At 66.2% G+C, this 10758-nt stretch overlaps 2 protein-coding genes across 3 annotated transcripts; one reads left to right on the top strand and one right to left on the bottom strand.

The window, feature by feature from the left end:
- On the top strand, positions 1 to 2330 carry ZDHHC16 (zinc finger DHHC-type containing 16; the record flags this gene model as incomplete). Its single annotated transcript, XM_019555502.1, has 8 exons — positions 1 to 122; positions 266 to 294; positions 739 to 872; positions 993 to 1040; positions 1391 to 1476; positions 1637 to 1760; positions 1844 to 1914; positions 2022 to 2330. Coding segments are annotated over 8 exons (729 nt in total), but the record flags the coding sequence as incomplete, so codon positions are not given.
- A 298-nt stretch (positions 2331 to 2628) lies between these two features.
- MMS19 (MMS19 homolog, cytosolic iron-sulfur assembly component) lies at positions 2629 to 10738 on the bottom strand. Of its 2 annotated transcripts, none has more exons than XM_019556132.1 (28): positions 10642 to 10738; positions 10449 to 10523; positions 10183 to 10252; positions 9977 to 10105; positions 9816 to 9877; positions 9520 to 9606; positions 9135 to 9209; positions 8963 to 9040; positions 8596 to 8734; positions 8249 to 8403; positions 7929 to 8007; positions 7659 to 7784; positions 7450 to 7531; positions 7178 to 7275; positions 6858 to 6983; positions 6405 to 6560; positions 6049 to 6148; positions 5796 to 5898; positions 5618 to 5692; positions 5393 to 5519; positions 5204 to 5304; positions 5060 to 5116; positions 4802 to 4988; positions 4628 to 4710; positions 4385 to 4549; positions 4252 to 4311; positions 4067 to 4167; positions 2629 to 2885 (listed from the first exon to the last, which is right to left on the bottom strand). In XM_019556132.1, exons 3-28 carry the CDS (start codon positions 10199 to 10201, stop codon positions 2858 to 2860), a joined length of 2598 nt encoding a protein of 865 aa, XP_019411677.1. In that variant the 5' UTR covers positions 10202 to 10252; positions 10449 to 10523; positions 10642 to 10738; the 3' UTR covers positions 2629 to 2857. The 2 variants fall into 2 exon arrangements, with proteins under 2 accessions (XP_019411677.1, XP_019411676.1); XM_019556131.1 differs by having other exon boundaries at positions 7929 to 8043.
- Between the last annotated feature and the right edge of the window lie 20 nt (positions 10739 to 10758).

A 10758-nucleotide genomic window follows, 5' to 3' on the forward strand; every position in this document is an offset into this window, starting at 1 on the left:
CGCTTCGAGTGCCGACCGCCCTTCCCTCCGCAGGCCAAGGGTGACCTCATCGGTGTCTCCATCTGCCGCAAATGCATCGCCCCCAAGCCGGCGCGCACCCACCACTGCAGCATCTGCAACAGGTAGGGACCCACGTCCCACCAGGCCCTCCCACCACAGCACAGTGCAGTCGTGCCCCCCACCCCCCCCTTCCCTCCCTCCTGCAGTGGCTTCTCGACCCAGACCCCTGGCAGGCGCTCACAGCTGTCCGTTCCCCTCCTCGCAGGTGTGTGCTCAAGATGGACCATCACTGCCGTATCCTTCTGCAGCACTTGCCAGGCTGGCCCCTCTCTAGAGAGCCCTGGCTCTTGGGAAGGGAATAGGGGGGGTGGGGCCAGGCTCTGGGCACCTAGGTGTTCCCTGGGGCGCACCGAGCACTTGGGCTGACTGTGTGGGAGGGGCAGGCAGGGGGGTGCAGCGTAACCCACTGAGCCCTGGTGTTGCTGGGGGCTGTGTCCAGCCAGTTGCACCCCAGGGCCCCCTGGGGAACATGGTGCTGGAGGCAAGCGGGGTCTGGCGAGGCTGCCAGGAGCAGGGCTCAGGTGCAGACTCCAGGTCCCTGCGCGCCAGGTGCAACAGGTGCTGGATGGAGCTGCAGCTGCCTGAGACTCACTGAGTCCAAACAGTGCCCGGGCAGCCTGGCTCAGGGGCGCGGCGCGGTGCCCCCTCCTATTGTTACCCATCTTTAATCTGGGGCAGCCTGGCTGAACAACTGTGTGGGGCACTACAACCACCGGTACTTCTTCTCCTTCTGCCTCTTCATGACCATGGGCTGCATCTATTGCAGCATCAGCGGCTGGGACATGTTCCGTGAGGCCTACGCAGCCATCGAGGTGAGTGACACGGCCTCGCACTCCAGCTTTCCAGGGCAGACAGAGAGGGAGAGGCAGACATGGCCCTGGGGTGCCTGTGCCATGAGGCCTGTAACTGCGCCGTGTTTTCCATCCCCCCAGAGAATGAAACAGCTTGAGAAGGAGCGCCTGCAGGCAGCCGCCAACCAGGTGGGACATCCCCGCGCCCGGGGCCAGCAGGCCGGGCCCTGGCAGCCGCTTCGCATGTGCCTGCGCCCGGGCTCTGCTGCACCTGCGGGCGCGGAGCTGCCCCAAGGGCCAAGGCCCCAGCTCATGGCTCTTGCCTGCTGCCTGCAGGGTTCATGCCCCAGGTTGCCACGCAGCTGCTCCCTGCCCTGCTCCCCCGCTGCTTTCACCAAGCGTCTGTCTGCTCTGTGTGTGCGCACGCGGGGTGGGGGAGGGTCCTCTTGGCTGGTCCTGGCTTCTCGGGGCACCTGGTGGGGTTTGAGGGTGCAGAGCCGCCCCCACAGGCCTAACTGGCAACCTACCCTTCCCTGCAGACCTACTACCAGACACCACCCCCAGCCTTCTCCTTCCGCCAGCGCGCCTTCCACAAGAGCATCGTCTACCTGTGGGTGCTGTGCAGGTAACGGGGGCACTGGGCCCTGGGAGCCGACACAGCTTTGTCATGCTGGATGATGAGCAGGCAGCTCCATGCAGCCAGCCTCTGGGACTCGGCCTGGCTGGCAGACAGTAGAAGGTTGCCTGGACTCAGTGCTCTGACCCCCACCTCCACCTGTCCCCAGCTCTGTGGCCCTGGCCCTGGGGGCGCTGACACTATGGCATGCAGCCCTTATCACCCGCGGGGAGACCAGCATCGAGAGACACATCAACAAGAAGGAGCGGCAGCGGCTGCAGAAGAAAGGCAAAGTGAGTATAGGAGCTGGGGGGCAGGGAGAGCCTTGGGGGCAGGTGGCCACGGTCAGTCACGGTCCCCGTCTCTGCTCCCGCAGGCGTTCCGGAACCCGTACAGCTTCGGCGCCTGGGACAACTGGCGGGTCTTCCTGGGAGTGGACGTGCCCAGGTGAGGGGGGCTCCAGGCCAGGCCCAAGACTGGTGCAGGAGGCACAGGGCCAGGGCTGTGGTTTTGGGGGAGGCCGCAGCGTTCACCATGGACTGCATCCTTCCCAGGCACTGGCTCACCCGCGTGCTGCTGCCGTCCACGCACCTGCCCCATGGCACTGGCCTGAGCTGGGACACACCCCCGTGCGTGAGGCCATGGCACGCACCTCTGCTGGCCATCTGACCACCAGCGCAGACCCTCCCCAGCCTCGGTGCCCGGAGCCCTGAGGTCCAAATGCGGATGTCCGTTCTACCCCCTCGTGAGCTGCAGGCAGCCCCTAGCACAGGCCACAGCCCCACCCAGCACCTCTGCTGGCGAGGGGGCCTTGCCCGATCGCACCTCTGGGTTTTTTTGTGTCAAATAAAACCTGTTTTTAACCAGCGCGGCCGCCTACTCGCTGTTGCCTGGTCTGGCCCGGGGGAGCCTAGCTGAACAGGCCCATGGTCCATCTGGGCTCCGTGTGGAGCTCTGCAGAGGGGCTGGCTTGGATCCACTGGTCTAAACACTGGTGCTTCAGCCGCCTCAGAGGGGCAAAGCAATAGGGACCTTGCTCTGGGGTGCTAACTGCAGCCAGGAAGGATGGGGAGGCAGCAGCTCACCAGTCCCTAGGCCCCGCAGGGGCCACCGGACAGCCCCACACTGATCTGACGGCGCCTGCCAACACTGACACTGCTGTACCAAAACACGCGTGTTTATTCTGTGGAGTGCGACACGCGCCTGGGCCCTGCCTGCTCCCTCCTGTGTGTGGCGGTGGCTCCTGGGCGCAGGGTGGGCATGGCGAAGGTGCTGCCCTCTGGTCCCGGCAGGAAGCGGGTTGGGTTAGCTTGGTGGCACTGGTGGCATGCCGGGCCAGGCGTGGGGTGCGATTGTCAGTCGTGCAGGGGGTGGCACGGGCAGGGGGGCCTCACCTGCCTGGGCTGCCCAAGAGGAACCTGCCAGATAAGAGTTGTAGCAGAACCGGGCGGCCGGGACCTGGGGGGCACAGCCAGCCTGCTCCCCCTGCACCAGGCCCAGCGTGAGGCCCGAGGCAACTAGGAGGAGCAGGGGCCAAGAGCCCTGTGTCAGCCTGGAAAACACACTCCAGTGCCCAGACCGAGGCCGTGCCCCTGCTACAGAGCAAGGCAAAACTCCCCCAGTCTGAGCAGGGAGGAAATCTCTTCCTGCCCCAGTGCAGCATGGGGATAAGCCTGAGCGCAAGGGCAAGACCCTCCCGCCAGGCCCCTGCAGGGTCAGTGCCAGCAGGGGCACTGGCGCAGCCCAGCCCCATCCCCAGGCGGGGCTGCCAAGAAAAGGAGGACGCCACAGATGCCTGTAGCAGCAGGAAGGGTAAAACGTCCTGGGCCCCCAGGGCAGGCAGCAGAGCCCAGAAACTCAGGACCGCAGTCCCGCGTGCTTGGCCCCGGAGCCAGCGAGGACTGTGCCTGTTGCCCCGCCTTCCTGCACGGCCCTACTCCTCTTTCCGCTCTGTCATCCCATCTCGTAACCTGACCCAGCCCCTCGCCTCCTGTTTCGCAACCCGGCTGCCCGGAGCTCCGTTCCCGGCTCCTGCTGGAGCCCGGTCCTCTCTGGTATCCGAGCCGGCTCCTCTCCGGTATCCACCTGCTCTGGGCAGTAGTGCCCCTGTGACCTCCCAGTCCCATGCTGGAGGAAGGGGTCCTGGGCATATGCTGCTGCTTTCACCACCTGCTCCAGGAATCTGCCCTGCTCCAGGCTTGTTTGGCCTTGGCTTGGACGCCTTGGTGATGGAGACCCCCCGGCTTTCCTCGTGTGTCTTTCCTGATCCTGATCTCAATCCCAACCTGCTTTGCTGCAGTGTCCAGCCCCTGCCCTGCAGTGATGCATGGAGCCAGTCTCCTCCTCTCCACAGCAGCCCCTCCAACTACACTGCATCCCCCTTCCGTCACTGTTCCTGCAGACCGACCAGCCGTCACCCTCCCCACCACCAGTGGCCTCCCACGCTGTGTCACAATGGGCACCAGTGTTTCCTTGTCCCTAAAACGTGGAGCCCGGGGCAGCCTGGATCCCCAAGCCCCGGTACCGTGGACAGCTCTGTGTCAGCTTGTACAGGAGGCTCGGGCTACTATGAAGGCAGATGCACCTGTGCCCAACTCACCACTCCCCACGCGCCACCACTGCCTCCTTCCGCACGAGCCTCTTCTTGTCGTCCAGGGGCTTAGCCAAGGCCCGGATCACCCGCGCCTTGTATGGGAGCAGCTGGGGAGAGATACCTGTCAGCAGGGAGCCCGCCCCCACCCTGCTGCATGCTAGGGATGGGGGAGGCAGTCATGGGGCACTTACCCCTGGAGTGGGCAGGCTAGTGAGCGCATGGATGCAGCGCAGGGCAGCGATGCGGACAGCCTGGAACAGAGCATGCAGGTGAGTCAAGGTCAAGGCTGGGGGGTGGCACGGGGGGTAGGGAGGGCAGACGCACCATAGTGGGGCTGTCAGTGAGGCTCAGGAACTTGGTGACCAGCGTGTCGCCGTGTGGGCTCAGGGCGCGCGGGGCCTCGAGCAGCAGGGGCTGCAGGCAGCGCAGGGTGGAGAGCTGCACCCCGCCGTCCAGGCACGACAGTGCCTCCAGCAGCAGTGGCAGCAGCTGGGGGTGGCACGGAGTGTGAGCGGTGCCTGCGGCCTCCCAGGCTTCCCCCCACACGCCCTACCCCGCCACACTCACCGTGGGCAGCTCCGTCACCAGCACAGGCTTGGGCAGGTGATTCAGCACGTGCGACAGCCCCTTCAAGTAGTTAGCCTTCACATCTGTGGGGAGCATGGGGGCTGCAGGTCCCAACTGGGCACGAAGGCCAGGCCCCTGTGCAAACTGGGGCAAGGGATAAGGGTGGGGGCTTACCAGAGTGGGCAGCGTGGAAACCCTGCACCAGCCGGGGCACGTTGTCGGTGAAGAAGCGTTGGCGGTACATGAGGCGCACATCGGCGTGGCAGCCGCGGTGCAGCACGTCAGGTGCGTCACCCAGCAGCAGCCCCAGCCCCTCAGCTGCTGCCGGGCCCAGCTCTGTGTCCCCCAGCAGTGCCAGCACCTGTGGGCAGAGATGCTGTCGAGCCCGGGCCCTCCACAGCCCCGCCACCCCAGCCCGGCCCGGCCCCTCACCTTGTCTGTCAGGTGGGAGCTCAGCGGATGGTAGCGCAGCACCAGAGCCTTGGTCACCTGCAGGGGTAGAGCAGGGGGTGGATGTGCCGTTGCGGCAGAGCAGGACCAGACTGACCCCCGCAGTGCGGGCGCTGCTGTCCTTACCCAGAGAAGCAGGCCAAGGGCCTGGGTGCGGTGGGGACCCTCGGCTAGGCCCGGCTCCAGCCGGTTCAGCGCTAGCTGCAGCACCTCGTCCAGCTGCGCCCCTGGGGAGACAAACAGGGCAGGGTGGATGTGCCCCATGCACGGGGGCTTCCCGTGTGCGCAGGCATGCGTGTGAGCCCCCACACTCACCTTCTGGGTGCTTGTTCACCAGTCCTGCAAAACACTTAGCGGCAGCCGTGGCAGCAAAGGGGCAGTCACAGGCGCAGCTCAGGGCCAGCAGCTCCCGCAGCAGACGGTCCTGCTGGGGGATGGGGACCTGTGGTGGAGACATGCTGAGATTCAGACCCACAAAACCCCCCAGCAAGCGCCAGAGGGACCCAGCCCCTCAGGCCCACCAGAACCCCCCGCACTCACGTTCCTGGGCAGGGAGCAGATGAAGGCCATAAGCAGGATGACCAGGCGTCTCTGCGCTGCTAAGCACAGCCCGTCCTGCCAGGAGACAGTGTCCACATCAACCCTGGGACTCACCCCCCAGCTCCGTCCTGCATGCCCAGCCCCAGCCCCCTGCCCTTCCTGGCCCTGCCCCACGCACCTGGAAGGGCTGGAAAGAGCAGGGGAAGCTGTTCTGGGGTAGGAAGGAAACGTCGCCATCCAGGAAAAGGGGCACCATGAGTGCTGCACTCTGTACTGCCAGCCTGGGCAAGAGCAACACGGTGGGTCAGTGTTGCCAGGCAGAGCCACACAGGAGCCGGGCAGAGCTGCAGCAAAGCTACGGTGCTCAATCCCAGCACCACCAGCAAACGCGTGCCCCGGGCCCCCTCCCTGCCTGCAGGCCCTGCACTCACTCGGGGCTCAGGTGGGTGCTGGCAGCGCTGATGATGGGCACCATGGAGGTCAAAGCCTCCTCCTCCAGCAGCGCCTTGCCTGGCGCCAGGAGAGCATCCTCTGGGAGAAGGGCGAGTACCAGATGGTCAGAACCCGCGGGGCCTTGGCCGCTGCATCCAGGGAGACCCTGATCCAGGCTATGAGGACCCGGAGAAGGGGCACAAGGGGAACCCAACCAGCCCCCCACCCCCAAATGCAGCAGCGTCGTCCTCGCACCCAGACCTGGCAAAGGGTGCCTCTGCTCTCAGCTGATGGTCCAGGTACCAGCTGGATGCCTCAGGCCCGAACCCAGGAGCCCCAGCCCAGCCCCACTCACCTTGCAGGGCAGCCTGCAGGGCCAGGCCCAGCAGACAGGGCACCACAGCCCGGTGGTAGAAGCTGCAACTCTCGGGGTCGTGCTGACTCTGCACAGCCATGCGGTGCAGGCTGCGGCACAGCGATGCCATCTTCCCAGTGTCCCCTGGCTCACTGCCTGAGGGCAAAGGGCCTGTGAGCACCCCCTCTGGTGCTGGCACCCCCATACCTCCCCTTCCCCAGGCCAGCAGTCCCTCCCCACACCAGTGCCCTTCACTCCTGACCCACAAGCCCCTGCCCCTCACTCCCACCCTGCAGCCCCTTAGCTCTTCATTCTGAACCTGCAGCGCCCTGGCCCCCCAGCTCTGCCGAGGCCCACTCCTGACCCGCAGCTGCCCAACATCCCAGCTCAGTCCTGGGTGCCCCCCTACGGCCCACCCTGCTGTGGGGGTGCTGCGCAGCGCGGCCGCATTACCTCTCTGCAAGTCGCGGAGATGCTGCAGCAGGACGGGGACTGTCTCACGCACAATGCTGGGGTGTGTGGACACAGCAGCCAAGGCCTGTAGGCAGCGCTGGTGCCGCGTGCCCTCATCCGCCCGCTCTGGAAGGCACGGCACAGGGGAGGGGCTAGGCTGGCACCAGGGCCGTAGCTGTGACCCCGCCAGCCCCAGCTCCCAGGGCAAGCTGCTGCGGGCACCAGTGGGCTTCCTGTTCCTCCCTCCTGCAAATGCCTCTACAGACCCCTCCCCACATGGCCCTGCTCACAGCACATGGTCTCAGTCCCTAGCCCTGTACCTGTCTGCAGCTCCTGCGCCAGCGCTCGCACCATGCGGTCTGTGAAGGCCCCGGGGTGGGCAGGTGCCAGGGTACCTGAAGCCTCCATTGCTGCCATGCTGCCAGGAGGAGAGGGAGCAGGTGAAGGCAGCAGTAGCAGCTGTGCCCCAGCCTTGCCCTGTCTGCTGGCAGCAGGCACCAGTCCACAGTACCCTGTTCTGAATTGACCGGGCCCAGCCTGTAACCCAGCCCCAGCCCCAGCCCACCCATCCGCACCACCTAACCCTGCTCACCTGCTCTGGGGATCCTCCTCATGGAGAACGAGTCGTGTCAAATGGTCCACAGCTAAATCCAGGTCTGAGGCCACCAGAAGCCCTGTGCCAGGAGATCAGATGTAACCCAGTGGGGACTAGCTCATCACCCAACTCCACCCCCATCCCCGCCAGGACCCTGCCTGGCCCCGAGGGAGACCACACCCCTACGCAGAGTATAGGACACCCACCTGGGAGCGTGCCCAGCACAGTCAGGACCCGGACACCCACTACCTGCAGCTGCACGCTGGGGTCCGTCAGTGCCGAGGACACCACGGAGCACAGAGGGCCACGGACGTCCAGCAGGACGGTCTCGTCTGTGGACACGTGGATGCAGGCTAGCAGCACCACGCAGGACTTTGGGGTGGTGCTGCACTGCAGCCACCTTGGGGTGGGGGGCTGAGGGGGGCAGGTGAAGGCTTGGTGCGGGTCTGAGCCATGGGCAGAACCCTGTCACTCACCACCCTCCTCGTGCCCCCACTTCTGTGGCAGCTCCAGGAAGCCCAGCAGCATCTCCAGGATCGTCCTCCGCTGGCTGCTCTGCAAAGGAGCCAAGACCGGGCCCAGGTTACAGCCCCATCAGGATGGGGCTTAGCACTGGTGTGGGGGTGGGAGGTACAAGGTGCTCCAGCTCTAGCTCCAACAACTCTGCCGCCAACCCAGGGGCAGAGAAAGGCACCGTGGGGCCAAGCTCTGCAGAGACCCCCACCTCCAGACCAGAGAAGGACCCTGATGCTGGCACGTTGCTGCAGAGGAATCGATGCTGCCGGGCGGCGCTCACCTGGGGGTGCTGGTTGTACTGCTCCAGCAGCAGGGGCAGGACGCTGCCGGCGATGTGGTGATAGGCCCGGAGTGAGGCGCTGGCTGCGGCCTGCAACAGCTTGGCACTTGGCCACACCAGCTTCATGTCGGGCTCACACAGGTGGTGCCGGCAGTCTGGGGACACACACCGTACCTCAGCCATGCGGCGCATGTGCACATGGGTACACATGCCTGCCAGTTCACGGCCACAGAGCCAGGGGACAGCTCAGCCCGGCCCACCCTGCGTACGGCGTCACACCTGGGGTCCTGTTCAGCCCCTTCCCTGAGCTGGCACTGGCATCTGCCACGCAGCCGGGACACAGTTACCTTTCAGCACGCTGCTGAGAAAAGCGTCCAGCAGGTCGTGGGTGTCGGCGTGGAGCACAGCATGGGACAGGCAGGCGGCCAGTGCAGTCAGCGCGCCCAGGCACTCTGCCTCCAGCTTCTCGCTTGCTGTCTGGAACACCTGGGGGGGGGGCAGCTGCGGGGCCCAGGCCTGCACAGACCCTGGCACAGGCACCCAGGGAGGGCGCTGGGCCCCACCCACTGGCCCCACGCCCCAGGACGGGCCACAGCCCAAGCCCCCACCATGCTCAGGCAAGCCAGGCTGCATCCAGCCTCTCTTCTCTCCTGACCCACCTGACTGTGGCTGCCCCCCCCCACCTCTGGCAGGGATCCTGCTGGCTTCACTCACCTCCCGGCGCAGGGAAGCCCAGAGGCTGGGCAGAAATGCCTGCAGCTCTTTGGGCCCGTAGATGGCACAGCATGCACTCTGCAGGGCACAGCGGGCACGGAGTGAGGGTGCAGCCCCCGCTGAGGCGCTGGGGCCTCGGCAGGGTGGGTGGGCGGGCGGGGGCGGCGCTCACCAGGGTTTGCACAGCGTCCAGCTTGGCACTCTGCAGCTCCGAGTCCATTTTCTCGATGAGAAGTGGCAAAAGGAACTGCAGGGATGGGCTTAGTCTCAGGGTCCTGGCTCCAGCTGGGGCCTCGAGTGGCTGCTGCCTGGTGCTCCCAGACACTGCTGCTCAGCCTGGTGCCCAGTGCCAGCCTGGTCCGTCAGACCCTCCTCCCACCACCGAGCAGCAACGAAGGAGCTGAGCAGACGGCACGAGGGTGCCTGAGCGCCGGAGCATGGCTGGTGCCCATACCTGAGTGTCAGCCCCCAACAGCATGCTGCAGCCCCCCCACCCCACGCAACTCCGCACCCTCCTGTGCAGCTGCTGCCCGCAGGTCCCCACTGGCACGTCTCACCTCAGCGAACTGGGGCGTGGAAGCCAGCACGGCGCGGAGGCTGACGATCAGATCCTCCCGCTGGATGCCGTGGGGGTCGTTGGGGGGCTGCAACAGAAGTGCAAGGAGCCCAGAGCTCACCAGAGGCTCCTGGTGCAGTGCCTGGTCTAGTGCAGGCGCCAGGGGCGAGGCTGGGACACGCGAGACCTGCCCCTGCCTCGGGTGTTGAGACCCTCCGGAGAGCTCCCAGCAGCAGCCCCCTCTCAGGAAAGGGCAGGGTCTGGTTTGGGGCCGTGTCTTCAGATGGACTCGCTCACCGGGGTGAAGTCGATGGGGAAGTAACAGGACGTCACCTCAAACAGCTCCTCCACAAAGGGGCCTGACAGAGAGAGCGGAGCCGCAAGCTGAGCACCAGCCACAGCCGCCTGGCGCGACGGAGCCGGCAGTGGGCAGCGCCTGCCGTGACAGGGGCCCTCACCAAGCGCGTAGCCCTTGAGGACGAGGTCACGGACGATCTGGAAGGCGACCAGCAGGTTGCGCGGGTCCTTCTCACCGTCCATCACCTGGATGAAGCCGAAGGTGAAGTCGGTGCCGAGGCTCTTCAGCTCTGCAAGGACAGGAGCAGACACGCAGCTCGCTCGGGCCTGGTGCCTCAACACCTCCCCCCCATCCCTCGGCCCGCACCTTCCTCCCGCGTGCGCATGAAGTTGGTGATGATGGTGTAGACTGTGTGCCGATCCAGCTGCAGCAGCGACTGCGGGGCAGAGAGAGATCAGCGCGACCCTGACCACGTCCCTGCAGGGCAGCACTCTGGCAAGAGCCTGTCCCCGCACACGCAGCGCATGCCCGGAAGCACGTGCGGAGCACAACACACGTCGCTGTGGGCCCCAGGCGTGCGCTGCTTGACGTGCTGTATCCCAGCAACCGAAGGGAACGCGGGGGCTGCTCACCTGCACGTGCACCTCCTGGAAGATGGCCTTGAGCACCGACACGGCCAGGCCCGGGGCCAGCGCCTCGCTCAGGCTCTGGGGACAGAGCACAGTGGCTGAGGCCCCTTCCGGCACCGCGCCCCCCCCCGAGGAACAGGGACGGGGCTGCCCGATGGAGGGGCTGCGCGGCAGAGACACGGGGGCGCGAGCTCACCAGCGCGTGCAAGCCGTGCAGCACGGCGGGGATCACCAGGTGATGGTCCTTCAGCCGCGCCTCGAAGAACAGCACCAGGTGCGTCACTGCGGGGAGCGAGCGCGTCACGCCCGGCCC

The sequence above is a fragment of the Crocodylus porosus genome, unplaced genomic scaffold, assembly GCF_001723895.1.
Source record: "Crocodylus porosus isolate Cpor-Errol unplaced genomic scaffold, CroPor_comp1, whole genome shotgun sequence".
Taxonomy (NCBI): domain Eukaryota; kingdom Metazoa; phylum Chordata; order Crocodylia; family Crocodylidae; genus Crocodylus; species Crocodylus porosus.